This window comes from Xenopus tropicalis, chromosome 5, assembly GCF_000004195.4.
Source record: "Xenopus tropicalis strain Nigerian chromosome 5, UCB_Xtro_10.0, whole genome shotgun sequence".
In the NCBI taxonomy this organism is placed as follows: domain Eukaryota; kingdom Metazoa; phylum Chordata; class Amphibia; order Anura; family Pipidae; genus Xenopus; species Xenopus tropicalis.
The window spans coordinates 73,250,836-73,273,082 of NC_030681.2; the positions used below are offsets into that span (position 1 = coordinate 73,250,836).

The window sequence follows — 22,247 nt, forward strand, 5'->3', positions numbered from 1 at the left end:
TGAAAATGAAACAAATTTGCACCAGGAACTAAAAATAAGGGTAAATTGGTTTTCTTTCGATTTCCATCAGTAGGAAAGGAGGAAATCAGTTAGCAGTTATTAAAAGAGAAGGAAAGGCTGGTAAAGAGTTAATCTCAAAATGCAGGCATACCTTCAGTTGTTTCAATAGTGCCCTTAAGTCTCCCTATATTTCTCCCATTCAGAAGATCTGAAGCCAAACAGTTAGAAAAAACGCTGAGCTGGGTAGAGAAGATTCCCATAATGCCTCGCTCCTGCCCAGACTGTAGGCGGCACATGCGCATCCCCCCTAGCGTTCGGTTGCCATGGCGTGTATGCAGCCAAGTGTATGCATGCGTGTATGCAGTGGCACAGAAGAAGAACAGACAGCCGGCAAGCAGGTGCTGGGGGGAGAGGCAAACGGCGAGGGGGGAGCTGACAAAACGAAGCGAGCGGTGTGTGGCAGCTGGCAAGCAGGTGCTGGTGGGGGGAGAGGCAAAGGGGGAGCGGACCGGAGAGCGAGATCGAGCGGAGGGGGATGGGGGTGCTGACAAAATGGCGGCGCCGTTCACTGAAACAAGTATGTAGAATGTAGCAGGTTTATCTCTGTAAATCTTTCATTAGGCAAGCCAGAATTATAGAGTTTTTACACAGCAATAGTAGTACTATTTAATAGTGTGCTTCATAGATTTTGACTTTCCTTGTCCTTTAAGAAAAGGTAGATTTAGAAACACATATTGATATACTGTGGTCTTTTATTTTCTGTGGTTTTAATTCTTAGCCATTCTCTTCTGCCCCTTTGCAGCTTTCAGATGGGGGTCAAAGACTAAAACTTTTGCTTTGTGAGGATACAATTATATCGGTCCTACTTTTTATTGATTATTTTTCTATTCATCTTCCAGTCTTTAATCTAACCCACTACCGGGCTGCTAAGATAACTGAGTTAGTTATATGAGAACAGAGTGTGCATTGGATAAGCTGGGTAAAGCTACTGCTGTTTAGAAATCTATCAGTCAGCAAATTTGTTTAAATGTAGCAGTGAGCGTGACCAACACCTCCACCCTCACTAAGCTGCTCATTGAATACATGGGAGGGTGTAAAATTAAATTTTTTTAATGATTTAGAATTTTTCATATTGAGAATACTATAACATATAATAAAGCTGCTATACAGCAACCTTAATCTTCCCCTCTTTGCGCCTAATTTGAAGCGCATGAGCATTATTTACTCATGCTGGGCAAATTTGCCCTAGTGAAGTAACCCATATAAAAAATTCAGAAACATTCTTTCATTATGATATGTGTAGAAGACTAAACAAAGCTTGTTGGTTGATTGTTATGGGCTACTATACTGGGAAAAATGTACCCAGTGTTAGTAAATGTGACAGGTGGGGCAGGCAGAGAATCAGCTGACCTGCTGGCATCTGCTCTTTTTTGTGTCTGCACCCAGGGACACTGTTTTGGCCTGGATGCAGACACATGGAGTGGATTTTGGCACCAGAACCGTGGCACCATGAGAATGCATTGTTGAACCAATCTCTGTAGCCTCAAAGCTGTAAGATTGGCAGCAGTTTCAATTTCCCCATTAAAGTCAGTGGGTGACATTTGATTGGCTGTTGGCCACTGCCACTTTGGGTCATCCAACAAATGTCGCTGTTTCATTTGGGGTGACTCCATGATATTGTTGTTCAAGTTTGGGGAGTGTAGCTTCAAAGCTGTAAGAGTGGCAGCAGTTTGAAAATCTTCATGTCAAAGTCAATGATAAAATTGGGGTGTCCGGAGCGGCGCCACAAAAAGATTGTTTAGAAAAGCACAAGCAACCTGCTCCGCTATAGGGCGAAGAAGTATGGAGAGTTTGGGTGGTGTACACCTAAAACTGTAGGAGGAGTAGCATTTAGAAAACGCATTTACCAACGCTCTAAATTTTTTTTTCCTGTTTCTGATTTTTTATCGCTAAAAGTGACAAATTTTTCTACTATGCAATAAAATGGCTAAAAATCCAAATTCTGTAATTTGGCAGCTAAAACTTGCTGAGATCATGTAGAAGTCAATGAGAGATGTTCCTTCCCTTCCCTGCAGGATCCTTAGAAACTTTAAGGTTTTAGATTTTTGGCGCTGGTTTTTTTGTATGAAAAAGTAGAGGTTTCGGTGCTGCAATTTGCAACTTTTCTGCTACTTTTTCCCGCATTGTTAGACATTTGTGCAAATGAGTTTATTCAAACTTTTAAAAATAATAAATATTAGAGTTTTAGTAATGTGTCCCACAATGTAATCTGGAGATACCAAAGCGTGCAATGGATAATTTGCAAACTATGTTGAGGTTTCGAAAAACTTAAGTAACCTAATAGGAGTTGCAAAATAGTTTGCCGTTGTGAATAGTTACACTTTATGTAAAATTGTTTCATACAAGTTCATATTCAGTTATAATATTCATCCTCCCTCAAGATGTGAAATGATGCAGAAAGAAAGAGGTTTGAAAGCATTTTACCTCCTAAAACTGTCATTATACAAGAGCTGCATAGACAAACGGACTACCTGTGACATTGCAAAGCCCCATCCACTCTATGAATATTCACTGCACTTTAAGTAGCTCTGTTGTGTTAGTGAAGTCTGTCAAGGCCAGCGGCTCACAGCCGCATACTGAAGAGTCTAAACCGGAAGCTTGCAAAAGGTCTGGGTAGAGTACAGTTTTCAAGCAGTTATGGACATGTTTGAACCCAAAGGTATTTAAATAAAAGCACTTACTTACTATTTTACATTATTTTACATGGTTTAGTGCATTGTAAAAATGTATGGTATATATCCCCTTTAAGATCTGGAAAAGTTATTTCACATAAATGTAATGTCACAAAAATGGTATTTTATTATTGTGATCATTCTACCAAATATTTCTTTTTAAGGAAGGAAAATTTCACTTAAGATTAAAAGCAACTATTTTCTATAATGTTTTATCCTAATTAGGTTATGGTAGTCAAGGGAATGCATATATTCAAGCATGCCTTTGAGGCAAAATTTAATTTGATTTTTTTTTCTTTTGATAGTGTCCTATTTTTGAGGGAGCATTTACTTAGCTGCCATTTGGGAATTTCACAGAACCAGAGGAATCTATTTTCTATAGATGTCAAAGTTCTTTCTAGTGTGACTCATTTTGGGGAGTACAACACATATTTATTAATATAGCACCACAGATATACTCAGTGCTTTGAACAGCATAAACACAAATATAATAAAATTAGACAGTGACAATAAACTGGCACTTAAGTGCTAGGTGTTTTAAGACACAGAAAGGATGAGGAGCCCTGAGAGCTTACAATCTATTAGGAAGACAAAAACAAGACAGATGTGCCCTGTGCATGCACTGGCGCATATGCAGGGTGACAGGGTTACCGGTGCCACTACAGTGGGTGTAAAGGGTCTGGAACCAGTGGTAGGTGAAAGAAGAGATACCTGCCTGACACCCCCTCACCGTTGCACCCTAGGCAGGTGCCTCTTCTGCCTACCCCTAGTATATATATATTTAAAATTAAAATGACTGGTAGGGAATTCCCCGGCATTTAAACCCTTGAGGGTATTGCAGTCACAGGCATCCGATCATAATGGTCCCGTTGAACTTATTCAGTTAGGTGTTGGCTGAAATTGACAGGTGTAAGAAGGTGTGATCCAGCCACAATGGTACCATGATTCTAATTGATGCAGTTGTTAATCCTTCAAAGTGCATAATTGGAACTGTGAACTGTTGTGAAACAGGGTAAGGATGTCAAAGCGGCATTTAAATGCCTGGGAATTCCCTACAAGTCATTTCAGCTGAAGAACCCACTTGGATGAGTGGTGAAACGTTTAAAAAAAAAAAAAAAAACTAAAGCCCAGTTGTTTTAGACATTCATTATAAATATACATTTGTTTTTCCCTTTTCCATGAGTGCTTCCAGACTTCTAATATCCTCATACAAAACATTGTAGATAAAGTACATCACAAAAAAGTAAACCACAACCAACAAAACCATTTAGCAATAATACTTTTTACTACTTAGATGTTTTCTGCGAGGGCAAAGACATGCGGGGAGATTAGTCGCTTTGACTTTTAAAGATTTAGCAGCCGTAGTCAACTAATTGCACATTGTTTGCAGCAGCACCCGTTAGTCGCTGCAACTTTGCGACTAATTGCCCCATGTTTCTTCTTCCTAAGGGAACATTAATCAGCATGGTTAAGCATCCATAGAAACAACAACAATTACAGAAGATGGGGAAATAAGTAGTGATTACTGTAGAACCTTTTATTTTACTGGTTTTGGGAGACCAGAAACCAAATGGTATATGATAAGAAATCAGGAAACAACAATAACACAAGATGGGGAAATATTCTTAAATGTACTGCCTTCATCAATCTACAATACATACTTTTATATGTGTAAGTACAACAAATAACTTTCAAGCAGTGGCCAGACAACAACCCTATAAATGTCACTTTCAGGATTCTCTAAATGTCACAATTTGCTTTGTCACTGCTCATGCTCTGTTCTCTGCTGTTTTGATGTCTGTATTGTTGACCTTGTCCATAGCAGTGACTGAATATGCTGCAAAGTAAATGCATTAAAGAGATTTTACCAAATAAAATAGGAAACTTCTAGCACAATGCAGGCATGTCTGGTTGAGAGCAGTAAAAGTAAATAAATAATTTTTTGTGCCAGTATGCAAAGGCAATCAATATTATCTGCAACAGTAATATAGTCGTAGTGTAAGATGACTTTTGTCATGTAAGCCTTCCATGTGTTGTTACACAGCCTCGGGCACCGGAACTGCTTGCTTGTGCTGTGCTCTGAATAAAGATGTTGTGGGTGCCAGCTCAAGGCTCACTTCTGCTTTCACGTCCGGTTTTCGATGGCACGAACCATTTCCCACAGCCTCTCCTCTGCCTATCCGCTATGCAAAGTTAGATTACTTAGCCGCTACTAATCATGCAAGTGCTTAGTTACATTCCTTTTAAACCCTTGCGTGCCCTGTGACCTTTTTCCCATATGCTGTATGTTTAATAGTCTGGTTAAAATGGGTCACTTCTTAATAATAAAACTAACAGAAAGGGATATTTATTATCATTATTACAAGTATTTATAAGGTGCCAACAAATTCTGCAGTACTGTACTGTAAAAGAGTATTCGCATCCAACAGATGACATGTAGAACAGGGAGTAAAGAAAGCCCAGCACATAAGATATTGCAGTCTAAACTAGAAAGGGAAGTTTGAGAACAAACTTCATGTTGGGTTGAAAAACTTGAAGTCACTGAATGAAATCTGATCTGTTGTTAGCTCCGCCCACTTTTTCTAACCTTGGACCACAGTTATATAGTAAAACCACTGTGCAAAGTTTGGAGACCCTGGTTTTTATAGTGTCTGAATGGCAACAATTTAAATTTGCCCACTGAAAGTCAACAAGTGACATCTGATTGGTGGCTCCGACCACTTTTTCTAACCTGGAACTGCAGTTACCCAGTGACTAATTCTGCAAAGTTTAGGGACCCTAGGATTAATAGTTACAGAATGGCAGCAGTTTTATTTAAACCAATAAAAGTCAATAGGTAAATTGTGATTGGTGGTTGGCGAGTGTGCACTTTTTCTAACCTTGAGTTGAAGTCACCCAGTGACAAACAGTGGGCACCCTGGCATAAATAGTGTGAGAATGACCGCATTCTAAATTTAAATCAATAAAATTCAATGGATGGAATCTGATTGGCTTTTAGTGGCCCAACCCACTTTTCCTATTTTTGAACTGCAGTCCCCCCAGTGACCAACTGTGCAAAGTTTGGGGACTTAGGCATAAAAAATGTGAGACTGACAGCATTTTACACTTCACCATTGAAAGTAAATAGGTGAAATGGGATTGGCTGTTGGTTTCCCCGCCCACTTTTTTCTAACTTTGAACGGCAAATACCCAGTGAGTAACTTTGGAAAGTTTAACCACTCTGGAAAGTTTAAGTATCTGGAATTATTACTTAAATAATAGCATCAGTTAAATATAAACCAATGAAATTTAATGGGTGGAAATGGGTTGGCTGTTGGTGGCTCTGCCCACTTGTTCTAACCCTTAATATGTAGTCAGCCAGTGACTGACTGTGCAAAGTTTGGGAACCCTGACATAAATAGTGTGAGAAAGGCAGCATTTTAAATTTGAACCAAAAAAATTCAATAGGTGAAGTCTGATTGGCTGGTGGTTGCTCTACCCACTTTTTAACCTAAAATGCAGTCCCCCTAGTGGCCCTGGTGTTTATACTGTGAGAATGGCATCAGGTTGAATTTCCCCATTGAAAACCAATAGTTAAAATCTGATTGGCTGCTGGTGGCCCCACCCACTTTTTCCAACTCTGAACCGCAGTTACCTGGTGACTAGCTCTGCAAAGTTTGAGGACCTTAGTATTAATATTTAAAGTATGGCAGCAGTTTAAATATACGAAGTCTATAGGTGAAATCTGATTGGCTGTTGTTGGCCCCGCTCACTTTTCTAAACTTGGAACATAGTCACCCAGTGACAAACTGTGCAAAGTTTGGGGACCCTATATCAGTAGAGAGGACCTCACACTACAGTGTTTTCTTTGTAGGGTGCACAATGTGTAATGATAGAATATAGATTAAAGAGTTAAAGACACATGGAATCAAGGCATACCTGCAAATGCATAAAATATAACTTTTATTACCTCAAAGTTAAAAAGTTTTTTATTAAAAAATTACCAAGAAAGAAGAAGGAAAGTTAAAAATTCGACACTACACCCTAGACCTGTGTGGTATAGTGAGCTTACTGGCTCGTGATTGATATCAACATAATGTTGCTGTATTAGCAGTATTTATACTACTTCTTCTCTCTGTGGAAGCAACATATGTAGCAATTTGTTGAAGTCTGTTAGTTACTCGAGGTATAGCTTATACAGCTAATCAACATGTGACCCCAATGTAACCAAAGCGTGCAGAAAGAAAGATCGTGACTCCAAATACACTGTACGGGTAAGTATATTTAGTTTTTGTTTTTTATGTATGTTTTAATTTTCAGGGTTCGCAGGTAAGTAACGATAAATGTACTTTGTCTTTGTTGTCATTTATCAAGTGTATAAGTGTAATTCCAACGAATTAAGATTTTTTTACATGTTTGATTTTACATGAAAAAAAAAACTTGAAACTAATCCGTTCCTGAATAAAGCACACTAAGTGGCGCCGTAACATCCAGAGATATTGGTAGTGTTAAGTCATAACGCCGATTTTGTGAAACCAGGGTTACTCGTTAACCCAGTAATTTGAAGGCTTTGATTTATCCTAATTTCCGCATCTTACTTTGGCAATAGTCGGCTGACATTGTAGTGGGAATTAGCACAGTTATTGTTGAATTAAGCTGTACAAACTCCTTATAGCCAACCAACTTTTGTCAGCAAGTTGCAGCAAAGAGTGAAAATTGTGAATAAATGTATTTGTGCCCCTTTGATGACATTTAAGGTGAATGGGCAAAAAATATTTGGATGCAGCGGCATTCATTATTAATTAAGAGGTCGTTGTGAGTTCTTTGGTAGTACCTTAGGGGATCTCCGTTCAGTGGGATGTCCTTGTTAATAAACCGCAAAGATAATACTTATTGCGAGTAGATATGACATAGAGGGATTTGATCAAGCCTTGCTAGCGGTATTTGTAAGATGGTAATGACCTAGCGTTTGATATAGCCTCAATAATTATAGGTAAGGTGGCAAATTAGAGTGGATAAGCAATAAACTAAACCTCTTGTGGAATTTTTACTGCAAGCTTTATAATGGGTATATAGAAATAAAGATCAAACACGTAAAAAAATCTTTAATGGTTGGAATTACACTTATACACTTGATAAATGACAACAAAGACAAATTACATTTATCGTTACTTACCTGCAAACCCTGAAAATTAAAAACATATATAAAAAACAAACTAAAACTAAACATACTTACCCGTATAGTTTATTTGGAGTCACAATCTTTCTTTCTGCACGCTTTGGTTACATTGGGTTCACATTTTGATTAGCCGTATAAGCTATACCTCGAGTAACTAACAGACTTCAACAAATTGCTACATATGTTGCTTCTACAGAGAGAAGTAGTATAAATACTGATAATACAGCAACATTGTGTTGATATCAATCACAAGCCTACCACCCAGGTCTAGGGTGTAGTTGTCAGGAACGCTCCACTCCGAGACGTGTTTGACACCGAGACGGGGAACCAAGGGGTTACATTCAGCCACCTTTCACACAGGTTAGACTAACATCAAGCACCCCCAAACACACCACCGCCCCAAATAACTATTCGCTGCCACCATCTATCATTAACAGGCGATAGAAACCTAATTCCACAAATATATCACACACAAACTTTCCTACTGCAGTTAGGGTTAGTTCTACTTCCACAAACACACCAGCAGCCAAGGTTAATTTACATACCCACTTTCCTGCTGACAGTCCACTAGTTAATTAGTAGTTACACAGAACTGCCCCCCCCCCCTACTCAACACACATACAGCCCAGCAGTTACAGTACCTAAGCCTGAGCAGTCATACAAGGTACGTGGGGATTGATATAGGGCCAAAGGACAGAAATTATGAAATTTTATATTTAATATTACAAGGGTAAACAGTGCATTTTAAAAAGATGTTACAAAAAGAGACACACATATACAAAACAGTCAATAAAATAAAAGGGGATAAAAACACAGAGAAACCCCTATGTACATTACCGAGTTATCTGTTGTGTCCTCTGAGGCAAGAGTTTGAAAGCCCTGAGCCCATCCCCCAACATATTGGGACCTCAGAATGAGCTACCAGTACCTGGGTCTGTACCCTTTTTATCCTTCCTGCTGGGCCCCTCCCTCATTACCGTATGCATGAGGGGGGAGTGCCCAGGAACTCGTCACATGACCCCCCCCCCCCCCCGATAGAGCAGGACCCCTTTCTATAATCCATATTTTTCTGATCGCTGCACCCCCTGCTGTTCTTGGGTCCACAACTGACTTCTTTGATCACAGATCAAAGAAATCAATGGCCCCAGGTTTCCCGCCCTCCAAATGGCTGGATGTCTGTTCCCTCTGCTGAATTTGTCACCTCCCGCAGTCCCTGGTTGTCTCTTTAGGGGGTATTTGTGAATTAACCCCTACTGGGAAGGGTTTCCCTCAAATGTGGATTCCACATAGACTTTTCTAAATTAAAAATGTAACCCTTTACATGTTGACCCTTACTGCTACAACATGACAGTAGTATAAAATTTTTAACTTTCCTTCTTCTTTCTTTTTTTCTTGGTAATTTTTAATAAAAAACTTTTTAACTTTGAGGTAATAAAAGTTATATTTATGCATTTGCAGGTATGCCTTGATTCCATGTGTCTTTAACTCTTTAATCTATAAGTTTGGGGACCCTGACATTAAACATGTGAGAATGGCAACAGTTAAAATTTCCCCACTGAAAACAATGAAAGATATGTGATTGGCTTTTTGCGGCCCCACCCACTTTTTCTAACCTTGAGTACGAAGTCACCCAGTGACTGAATGTGCAAAGTTTGGAAACCCTGGCATCAAACCAATAAAATTCAATAGTTGAAAGGTGATTGGCTGTTGGTGGCTCCGCCCACTTTTTCAAAACTAAAACTGCAGTCCCCTAGTGACCAACTGTGAAAGGTTTGGGGGCCCTGATGTTAATTCTGTGAGAATGGCAGCAGGTTGAATTTCCCCATCAAAAGTCAATAGGTAAAATCTGATTGGCTGTTGGTGGCCCCACCCACTTAAAAAAATACAAAAAACCTTAAATGTGTAGTCACCCAGTGACTGACTATGCAAAGTTTGGGAACCCTGGCAACAAACCAATAAATATCAATAGGTGAAGGCTGACCCCATGACTATGCGATTCAAATTTGGGGAGTGTAGCCTCAAAGCTGGCAGCAGTTTCAATTTCCCCATAAAAGTCAATGGGTAAAATTTGATTGGCTGTTGTTGGCCCCTCCCACTTTGCGGGGTTTTTTTTTTTTTTTAAACTTGAATGCTAGTCACCCAGTCACTGACTGTGCAAAGTTTGGGAACTCTGACATCAAACCAATAAAAATCAATAGGTGAAATTTTATTGGCTGTTGGTGGCTCCGCCCACTTTTCAAAACTAAAACTGCAGTCCCCTAGTGACCAAGTGTAAAAAGTTTGGGGACCCTGGTGTTATTACTGTGAGAATGGCAGCAGTTTGAATTTCCGCTAAGTCAATAGGTAAAATCTGATTGGCTGTTCACAGCTCCGACTTTTGGGCATCCAGCAATCATCATATTTTCATTCAGGCTGACCCCATGACTGTGTGATTCAAGTTTGGGGAGTGTGGCCTCAAAGCTGTAAGATTTTCAGCAGTTTCAATTTCCTCATTAAAGTCAATGGGTAAAATGTTGGCCCCTCCCACTTTGGGGTCATCCAACAAATGTCGCTGTTTCATTCGGGGTGACCCCATTATTATGTTATTCAAGTTTGAGGGCTGTAGCTTCAAAGCTGTAAGTGTTACACAACGGAGTTGGCGCTTAAACAATACAAACCACCAAGTGTTATTATATCAATCAATTGGTTTAATTTTTAATTCATTATAATAAAAATAATCACACATAATTGCACATAATCGAGCAAATCTTACATTATAAATCAGAAAAAAACACATAACCAATACATAAAGTGATAGACATAAATTAATTATAATACCAGAGTAAGAATAAAACCTATCAATTAATGGAGGGATGGAGTTGACACTATATAAATTAACAGGACAATATGGACAAAAAGTTGTAGTTGAGTTGCTAAAAATATCGATACATATATTGAATTATCAAAAATAAGTTAGAATGTAGCAAGATAGAAAATTCCACTAACCGATAGAGCAGATATATTAAATAACTCTGTAGTGGGTTGCTATATTATACACCAGGGGGATTGAATTATTGCACACATGCCCAAGCAATCGATATAAAATGACATTTAAAATTAAAATTAATTAGGGCTTCACTAATGCCTAGTGACCTACTGCCGTTGTTACATAGGGCAATCTGGCCCTCGTGGGAAAGTCAGTCCCAGACAGACACCCTAATTAAAGAGGGCTGTCAGATAGAGTTAGATAGAAAAACGCTCCGTGGAGCACCTTAGCATGCGGCCTACAGAATTTGTAAATAACACCATAAGGCTAAAAGCGGTTACCAAACCGACAATTCTAGAAAAGGTCGAGTGCTAAATAAATCCCCCCAAAATCAAGGTAATGCGTTCAGTACCCTCTGTCCCGGCCGGGAACTTACTGTGGGTCAAGAGCAGTCAGAGGAGTAGCCACCTACAAACGGCGCAGCACCGTTTCTCTCCTTACGGTGACGTCACTAATGTGGGCCGGATGTCCGGCTACGGGTCCCCTCTTGTCTCAAAATCCGACGCGTTTCGCGCACCTGCGCTTAATCATGGAATACCTCCCTCCCACTTTGGGGTCATCCAACAAATGTCGCTGTTTCATTCGGGGTGACCCCATTATTATGTTATTCAAGTTTGAGGGCTGTAGCTTCAAAGCTGTAAGTGTGGCAGCAGTTTGAAAATCTTCCCTGTCAAAGTCAATGGAAAAATTGGGGGGTTCGGAGCGGCGCCACAAAAAGACGAGGGTAAGGATCGCTTAGAAAAGCACAAGCAACCTGCTCCACTATCTGGAGAAGAAGTGTGGAGAGTTTGGGTGTTGTACCCCTAAAACTGTAGGAGGAGTAGCATTTAGAAAATTGGGGCGCGCTAAGAATAAGAAGAAAAAGCGGAAGAATAAGCCATAAGTCGAAGAACAGTATGTTGGGGTTTTCAACCCAACACAATGATCTCAGAAACTGGCTTATGTGACTGGCAGCATTTTAACTGATGTGTTCTATATATGGCAATGACCTTCCCTGCCTGCTATTTGGAATGACATCCAAATTTAATCATGGCAGATGCCGGTACTTGCAGTTGGTGACTTGGGGTTTGGTTTTTATTCCTAAATGTTTTCACTCATAAAATGTAAAATAAAGTTTAATTTTAATATTTTCCTGGGAGCAGGTGTGTCTTGCCCTTAATTACAAAACACCAAGTGTGTGGCTTTTGACTTGAAAGTAAAATACGTTTCTGTTAAAACAGGATATTCTACCCCTCCCACACCATACACTTCGGTTGCTTTTATTTGCTTTAAAGCCTTAGGATTTGTTACAATTGATTAGTTTTGAATCAGTCTTCAGGACTTACCTGACCAGTTTTCCTTTTCTGATAGCATGCAATCTGTCTCTGTTGAGTCTGATTACTGAGCCTCACCTTATTTGTGGGCAGATATTTTAATTTTGGCCACTGGGTACAGAACTGATCTGGAAACTACAAAGCATATTTTTATGTAGTGTTAGTAAATATCTTTTTGTGCTGTCCAACCACAGTTGTAATACAATGTAAACAAGAGAAATCCATAATTTTGTCTGTATTTCTGAAATGTTGAAAGTCTGGTTAATGAAAGATTGAGAGAAAAAAAAGGCTACTGTTTTTTAAAAATAAATGCTTTTCTCATGCAATTCAAATGTATTTTTTCACTTCACCTTGGCAATAAATTATTTCCACAGAAACAACAGTACAGCACCACCAACAATGTTTTTTTTTTTTTTTTAAATTATAAACTAGACATTACCCAGAATTACCATGCCCCAATTTTTAAATAGCCTTACATTATATTTGCATTCAGAAACAAAGTCATTCTTCTTTAATTCCATCCATGTACACTAAGAAATCATTACCCTCCGATGGCCAAACTGTAGTGACAAATAAAAATGATTTGGTTTACTCAGAAAAAAGGTAAAGCTTTGAACATAGTACAAACAGGCAAGTTCTCCTGTTTCACTAATGGCATATACTATACAAAACATAAATATATTATTTTCTGAATTAGCCAGTAGAAGATACATATAAATGCTGGTTTGTCCCACCTTCTCTGACAAGGTAATCTATACCTAGCAAAACATTTTGTTTCCATGTTAGGTTGCTATGGTAGGCCATGCTCCTCTAATATCCGATAACTGAGAATGACATCACAGGCTTTTTGACTTACCTGTTTTTGACATGGAGTGGAAGAAAAGAATGACTAATAAAATGTACACAAACAAAAATGGACAGTACAGGAAAAGTTTTTCTACTTTTTCTTATGAAATTGTATTACCTTGTAGCAAATTAAATGTAACTGTCAAAATATTAAAAAATACTGCAACAGTTTGTTGTTTTTATCTGTAACATACGTTTCTGTGCATTACTTTACTGTAATTTTCTGAGGCTGAAAGGAATTCTGAATAGCATATCTTAAATATGGAACACAAATGTCTAAGGTTTTCTGTGGAGCACAACTATACCACAGCTTGTTTACAAATACTGCTTGCATAGTAATATAATATAATGTTGATAACATAAAGAAGTTGTTCTTTTACAGTTATCCATGTTGTGTTTACTTAAGGTGGCCATACATGGGCAGATTTAAGATGCCAATTTGATGGGTCCTTCAGCCTGATTCGCAGCTCATCTGCTCATGTATGGGGCCCCCGATGGCCTACCTGACTGATATCTGGCCTGAAATTGGGCAGATATTGACTGGACAGGTTTGATTTTCCCGTTGGATCAGGGGCAGCATTGGCTCATCCATGCTTTCCCTGCTCCAACGGGTCCTATTCACGTTATTGTAGTCTGATTGTTTAGCCCAATGGCCAAATGATCAGATTACTTATATGAGCATATTGGTGGAGAGATCTGCTCATTTGGCTACCTCGCCAAAGGAGCAGATTTTCTAGTGCAGTGCTGTCAACTTCTGTGGTACCAAGGGCCATCATTTTTCTAGTCTATGTGGTGGAGGGCTGATAATGGAAGCCAGTTTTGATCACTCCGTTGTTTTTTGTACCCACTTGAAACCACACCCATCACAAGAGCTGTAGATGGTGCATTAATGATGGTAGTGTAGATATCGTTGTTTGGTTTATGCTATAAATACTTATAAATTAGTTGTTATCAAAGAACAAAGATTTGGAACAGGGCACCGACATAGAACAACTGGAATTGTCGGATGATTTTAGACGTCAAGGCCAAAGGTTTACATAGAACAAGGAGTTCAACTGTTGTCTCCTTGTTGTCACAAGTATTCCAAGAAACTGTGCTGATGTGGATGATCTATTATACCAGAGAGAAATGTTTTTAAGCTATAATAGTGAGACAGGGCAGGCAGAATATGGCACATGCAGGCAGCATACAGCAGGCAAGAGTATGGCACACACAGGCAGGGAAGAGAAGGGCAGGCAGAGCATGGCACACACAGGCATGGTAGAGCAGGGCAGGCAGAGTAGGGAAGGAAACAAGGAAACCTAGGGTCTGAGGTGTGAACAATGCAGGGGCATTCAGTCAGAATTTGAGGTGTGAAAAATGCAGGGGCCAGTTGATCTCAGTACTGATATCATTTAAAACTTACACAAAGGTAAGCAGTCACAGTAGCTAGGGGGCGCCAGTTGGGCAGCACTGTTCTATTGTATTTCTACCTTTAGTTTTATAACAAGGGCAATCTGGTGTTCACTTCATCAGATAACAGTGACTCTCCGTTGTCTTGTAAGATTACAGCCTAACATACACAGACTTCTGCTTTGGATGTGGCTCAGATTTTAATGAGAGAGTGCAAATTGGCTGAAATTGGTGAAAAATGTGGGCATTCCAATCTAATCTATTCACTTCTTTAGTGGAACTGCAGCCATTTGAATCCCCATTTGACTAGTCATATGGATATTGTCTGCAAATTGCAAATATTTCACAGGGCTGGTAGTTGCAATGATACTGGGACAAATATAATTTCAGTGCCAAAGGAAATAGAAGAAACAGTAGCTGTTAGTTATAGAATATTACACATGAGCTTTTGTTTCCAGTATGTCAGTGTTTCTGTTTGATCTGTACTACAGGAAGAAAACACACACACATTTCTTACATTATTATGTTGCAGCAGGTTTGACACCTAAAGCTACAATGGGCAGCTGCTCTAAATCAGCTAGCAGTTACTTTTCACCTTTTTGTAAAAAAAATAAATGAAATCTGACTGGCTGCTGTGGGTTTCCTAGAGCTGCAAAAACATTGAACCTTTTCATAACCCTGTAAGAACTGTCTCTTTATTGAAATATACCAGTGGTTCCAAACAATTTCTTCTACCCATAAAACCTTCCAAGACCCCTACTATTTAGTTATAACCCATAGAGTGGTTCGGTGGTTATTTACGTACAGGTATGCGATCTGGTATCCGGAAACCCGTTATCCAGAAATATCTGATCCAGAAGCTCGGAAAGGCCATCCCCCAAAGACTATAAGCAAATAATAAGTAAATAATTCTAATTTTTAAAATGAATTCCCTTTTTCTCTGTAATAATAAAACAGTAACTTGTACCTGATCCCAAGTAGGATATAATTAATCCTACTTGGAGGCAAAACAATCTTATTGGGTTTATTTAATGTTTAAATAATTTTTAAGGCATGGAGATCCAAATTACGGAAAGATCTCTTATCCAGAAAACTCCAGGTCCATAGCATTCGGGATAATAGGTCCAATACCTGTACCAATAGAAGCCTTGGAACTTGGAAATACAAGTTGTAACCCATGGTCTTGAAAGGAGAAGGTACTAAATGTTTGGATTTTAAATGTACTCAACTTAAAGTTATGCTACTGTTGTCTTCAAATTGAAAAGTTTAATACTCACTGGTCCCTGGGAAATTAAATGACCCTCCTCACATTAAACAAACCATATATATTAAGATAAGATTTGTGGAATAAATGTTAATGCAGTAGTTTTGTAAAAGACTGTTATGATTCATAAAAATGTGATTTGCTGATTGTAATCCCATCTGCTCTATTTTTTAACAGATGATGAAGTTTTCCTGGGATAATTACAAACGTTATGCATGGGGAATGAATGAACTAAAGCCCATACAGAAACAAGGCCATTCAAGCAATTTGTTTGGTAAGTACTGTACATTAAAAATAATATAGAAAAGATTGAGAAAGACCTATTTGCTTCATTCAGCTTGATCTAAGATCCTGTGGGTACCAAGGCATTCAATGATTTTTATAAATTAGTTTATGAATTGCTGTTCATATGGAACTCAGCAAGTGTAGCATTAATGCCTATAGGGAGGTAATGTTTGGTACCGGTAAGTAAAACAATGACACTTCTTTGTCTGAGTAATACTTTATTCAAGTAAACTATGTTATTGCTTGGTAAGGCCAATAAATATTCCTACCGTTTCTTATAATTACAAAAGCAAATGCAAAAGTGTAAAAGTGGCATGCTTTTATATCAAATGGGCACCATATGTAGTATAAAGGTCATGCCTATCTCCTAGCTGTTCACTCACTGTAGATACAAAAGTAGTTATATTGCAAACATATGCCAATTTTTTAATTTTTACAATTTATTTATTTGATATACAGATGCCATTCTAACATAAATATTGGTTATAATATATTTTATTTCATTAAAATCTCCCCAGTGTTAAATATTCCTTGTTCCTTGCTTTTACAGTAAACAGTATATGTTTCTTTTTAGTAATTATGTTGGGTTGAATAACCCAACCTATTGTTCTTCGACTTCAGCTTATTCTTACGCCTTTTCTTCGTCTTCGTCGTCTTAGTGCCCCCCATTTTCTAAATGCTACTCCTCCTACAGTTTTAGGGGTAAAACACCCAAACTCTCCACAATTCGCCCTATAGCGGAGCAGGTTGCTTGTGCTTTTCTAAGCGATCCCGCCCTCCGTCTTTTTGTGGTGCCGCTCTGAACACCCCAATTTTTCCATTGACAGGGAAGATTTTTAAACTGCTGCCACACATCCCCCAAACTTGAATAACATAATAATGGGGTCACCCCGAATAAAACAGCGACATTTGTTGGATGACCCCAAAGTGGGAGGGGCCAACAACAGCCAATCAAATTTCACCCATTGACTTTTATGAGGAAATTGAAACTGCTGCCAATCTTACAGCAAAAAAGTGGGCGGAGTTATGAACAGCCAATCAGATTTTTCCCATTGACTTGGCGGCCACCGTACCAAAAAATGGTACGGTCCGACCCCCCCCATCCAAAAAATGGTACGGTCTGACCCCCCCAATAAAATGGTACAGTCCAACCCCCCTGTCCACCAATATGGTATGGTCCGGCCCCCCCTCCAAAAAATGGTACGGTCCGACCCCCCCCTCCAATAAAATTGTACAGTCCAACCCCCCATCCACCAAAATGGTACGGTCCGATCTTTAGTTATAGGGGCTGTCATGAAACGGTATCATTATTGTTGGGTTAAAAAACCCAACCTACTGTTCTTCGACTTTAGCTTATTCTTCCTCTTTTTCTTATTCGTCGTCTTAGCGCCCCCTGTTTTCTAAACACTACTCCTCCTACAGTTTTAGGGGTACAACACCCCAACTCTCCACACTTCTTCGCCCTATAGCAGAGCAGGTTGCTTGTGCTTTTCTAAGCGATCCCGCCCCCCGTCTTTTTGTGGCGTCGCTCTGAACACCCCAATTTTCCCATTGACTTTGACAGGGAAGATTTTCAAACTGCTTGCCACTCTTACAGCTTTGAAGCTGCACCCCCAAACTTGAATAACATAATAATGGGGTCACCCCGAATGAAACAGCAACATTTGTTGGATGACCCTAAAGCGGGAGGGGCCAACAACAGCCATTCAGATGTCACTCATTGACTTTCAGTGGGGAAATTGACACTGCTGCCAATCTTACAGCTTTGAGGCTACACTCCCCAAACTTGAATCACATAGTCATGGGGTCAGCCTGAATGAAAATATGATGATTGTTGGATGCCATTCAGACACTATTAAAAACAGGGTCCCCAAACTTTGCACAGTGGTTTTTAGTATATAAAAAAATGGTTCGGTCCAACCTCCCCTCCAACAAAATGGTACAGTCTGACCCCCCCATCCAAAAAATGGTACGGTCCCACCCTCCCTTCCAATAAAATGGTACATTCCGCCCCCCCAAAAAATGGTACTATCCAACCCCCCTCCAAAAATATGGTATGGTCCGACCCCCCCCTTCAAAAAAATGGTATGGTCCGACCCCCCCCTCCAAAAAAATGGTATGGTGCGACCCCCCAAAAAATGGTATGATCCAAACCCCCCCTCCAAAAAATGGTATGGTCTGACCCCCCCTCCATAAAAATGGTACGGTCCAACCCCCCCTCCAATAAAATGGTACATTCCGACCCCCGTACAAAAAAATTGGTATGGTCCGACCCCCCCCCTCCAAAAAATGGTACGGTCCGACCCCCCTCCAATAAAAGGGTACAGTCCAACCCCCCCATCCACCAAAATGGTATGATCCAAACCCCCCCTCCAAAAAATGGTATGGTCTGACCCCCCCCCCTCCAAAAAAACGGTACGGTCCAACCCCCCCTCCAATAAAATGGTACATTCCGACCCCCGTACAAAAAATTGGTATGGTCCGACCCCCCCCTCCAAAAAATGGTACGGTCCGACCCCCCCTCCAATAAAATGGTACAGTCCAACCCCCCCATCCACCAAAATGGTATGATCCAAACCCCCCCCTCCAAAAAATGGTATGGTCTGACCCCCCCCCTCCAAAAAAATGGTATGGTCTGCCCCCCCTCCAAAAATGGTATGGTCCGACCCCTCCCCCTCCAAAAAAATGGTACGGTCCGACCCCCCCCCCAAAAAAAATGGTATGGTCCGACCCCCCCCCCAAAAAATGGTACGGTCCAACCCCCCAAAAAATGGTATGATCCAAACCCCCCTCCAACAAAATGGTATGGTCTGACCCCCCCCCCTCCAAAAAATGGTATGGTCTGACCCCCCCCCCCCCCTCCAAAAAATGGTACGGTCCAACCCCCCCTCCAATAAAATAGTACATTCCGACCCCCGTACAAAAAATTGGTATGGTCCGTCCCCCCCCCCCTCCAAAAAAATGGTAAGGTCCTTCCCCCCTCCAATAAAATGGTACGGTCCGACCCCCCCCCTCCAATAAAATGGTACAGTCCAACCCCCCCATCCACCAAAATGGTATGATCCAAACCCCCCCTCCAAAAAATTGGTATTGTCAGACCCCCCCCTCCAAAAAAAAATGGTACGGTCCGACCCCCCCCCCCCTCCAATAAAATGGTACAGTCCAACCCCCCCGTCCACCAAAATGGTACGGTCTGATCTTTCGTTATAGCGGCTGTCATGAAACCGTATCATTATATTGTGTTGAAAAAGCCATAAACGTTCTTCAGCTTTTTCTTCTTCGTCGTCTTAGCGCCCCCGATTTTCTAAACGCTACTCCTCCTACAGTTTTAGGGGTACAACACCCAAACTCTCCACACTTCTTCGCCCTATAGCAGAGCAGGTTGCTTGTGCTTTTCTAAGTGGTCCTGCCCCCCCCCGTCTTTTTGTGGCGCTGCTCTGAACACCCCAATTTTCCCATTGACTTTGACAGGGAAGATTTTCAAACTGCTGCTACACTTACAGCTTTGAAGCTGCGTCCCCCAAACTTGAATAACATAATCATGGGGTCACCCCGAATGAAACAGCGACATTTGTTGGATGACCTCCCCAAAGTGGGAGGGGCCAACAACAGCCAATCAAATTTCACCCATTGACTTTTATGAGGAAATTGAAACTGCTGCCAATCTTACAGCTTTGAGGCTACACTCCCCAAACTTGAATCACATAGTCATGGGGTCAGCCTGAATGAAAATATGATGATTGTTGGATGCCCAAAAGTGGGCAGAGCTGTGAACAGCCAATCAGATTTTACCTATTGACTTGTCAGAAATACAGCCTGCTGCCATTCTCACAGTAATAACACTGGGGTCCCCAAACTTTGCAGAGTTAGGCAACAGGTAACTGTGATTCAAGGTTAGAAAAAGTGGGTGGAGCCACCAACAGCCAATCCGATTTTACCTATTGACTTTCAATGGAGAAAAGTCAACCTGCTGTGATTCTCACAGTATTAACACCAGGATCCCCAAACTTTTCACAGTTAGTCACTAGGGGACTGTAGTTTTAGTTTTAAAAAAGTGGGTGGAGCCACCAACAGCCAATCAGATATCACCTGTAGAATTTTATTGGTTTGATGCCAGAGTGCCCAAACTTTGCACAGTCAGTCGCTGGGTGACTACATACTCAAGGTTAGAAAAAGTGGGCAGGGCTGTCAAGAGCCAATCACATTTATTTCATTGTTTTCAGTGGGGAAATTTTAACTGCTGCCATTCTCACAGTATTAACCCCAGGGTCCCGAAACTTTTCACAGTTGGTCACTAGGGGACTGCAGTTTTAGTTTTGAAAAAGTGGGTGGAGCCAACAACAGCCAAGCATATTTCACCTATTGAATTTTATTGGTTTGATGTCAGGGTCCCCAAACTTTGTTTGTCACTGGGTGACTATGTTCAAGTTTAGAAAAGTGGGCAGGGCCAACAACAGCCAATCAGATTTCACCTATAGACTTCATATGTTTAAATTTAAACTGCTGCCATTCTTTAAATATTAATACTAAGGTCCCCAAACTTTGCAAAGCAGAGCCACCAACAGCCAATCCATTTCCACCTATTAAATTTCATCCAATCAGATTTCATACATTTAATTTTATTGGTTTAAATGTAAAATGCTGTCATTCTCACACTATTTATGCCAGGGTGCCCACTGTTTGTCACTGGGTGACTTCGACAGATGTCACTCGTTGACTTTCAGTGGGGAAGTTTAAATTGCTGCCATTCAGACACTATTAAAACCAGGGTCCCCAAATGTTGCACAGTGGTTTTTACTATATAACTGTCATCCAAGGTTAGAAAAAGTGGGCAGAGCCAACAACAGATCAGATTTCATTCAGTGAAAACCGTCAGTGACAACGTTTTTCAACCCAACATGAAGTTTGTTCTCAAACTTCCCTTTCTAGTTAAATGTGTCTTTTATACCTTATATAGCTAACCTAATAAACCTTATATAGCTATCCCTAACCCCCCGCAGGGCCCCCACCTGACGTCCTCCCCGAGCGCGTATAAATTGAACGCGTCGGGGAGGAACATTCAGAAGGGGGAGCGCCGGCAAAGGTTGGACTGGTTGGTCCGGCCCTGGCTGTTTTCAGGCTAAATTAAATGCTTCTTTTCCACATCCACAATTTTTATTAAGCAGACTTCTGATAAAATGCCATTTCCTTCCAGGCCGTTCTCACATGAACATCTTGCGCATTTGCCATCTTCACAATGTAAAGTGTTGCACATATCTTTGTTGGAGATTGGAGGCAGCGGTACCTTCACTTGTGTTATGGTTTTATATGAGGCACAGCACAAAAGATATACTCAAAAAGAGTCTTTTGTGCATCTACTGCAGCGTTTAATGCTTTCCTTCTCCTTTAAACTGGTATGCCTATAAATGTGATGTGTTGTCTAGTGCTCTGTACTGGTATATTTCAATGTGTGCTATTTGCCAAGTTGCACCCTTTATCCTATGTTAAGGCTTTTAAGGTATCTGTGGGATCTGCAATTTGTTTAGATGAGCATGGTGTTACAGGGCAACCCTTTTGAAATAAAAAATAACAAAAGTGGTATAAAGGTGAGATGTGCTTGGGAAACCTTCTGACCATGGCAGACCATGGTGGCTACAGGTTGACACCACTCAGGATGCTAAACTAATGATCTCTTATTGGATGAGGCTATTACTGCCTGTATCAGCTGTTTGTAAAATGTTCCTGTGCTTTGCTATGAAAAGTCGTGGTAGATGACTATGGCTTTTCGACCACAGCTGTTCTCAACAGGTGCACATTAGCAGTCAAAATTTTCCATGTGCCATAGCCCTAATGGTCTTGTTTGTGTTGGGCTTTCATAGAGATTTTTTTTTTGAAGCAAGCCGTTATTTTTTCCTCTTTAACAATGTAATTATATGTTAATCTCAATTGCATTTTTTTTTATAGTGAAAGCTAAAGCCTTGGCTTTATTGTCTGTTGTTATCTGACATGTTATGAAACATACCTTGACAACATACTATAGTCACTTCTTCATTCAGGAGCTGGTAAAATAGACTCATTCATTTATGAATGAATAAACTGTCCTTGAAGGCTGAGTTCATGTTAGCTGTACCTGCTCTAATAAGCAGAGGCTTCTTCTATCAAATTCTGCATAGAAGAGAACTTGAAAAATTGTGTGGAGGTGGGGGCATGGAAATGCCAAATAGTAAAAAAAAAATTGTTTAAGTTTATAATG

The 22,247-nt window shown here is 40.2% G+C and overlaps 1 protein-coding gene across 1 annotated transcript in view; it reads left to right on the forward strand.

The window, feature by feature from the left end:
- Positions 1 to 22,247, forward strand: part of man1a1 (mannosidase, alpha, class 1A, member 1) — a 146,692-nt gene that overhangs the window by 22,177 nt on the left and 102,268 nt on the right. Inside the window, exon 2 of the mRNA XM_002932113.5 lies at positions 15,908 to 16,004. Coding sequence (XP_002932159.1) covers positions 15,908 to 16,004 — 97 coding nt within the window. The remainder of the gene's footprint in view (positions 1 to 15,907; positions 16,005 to 22,247) is intronic.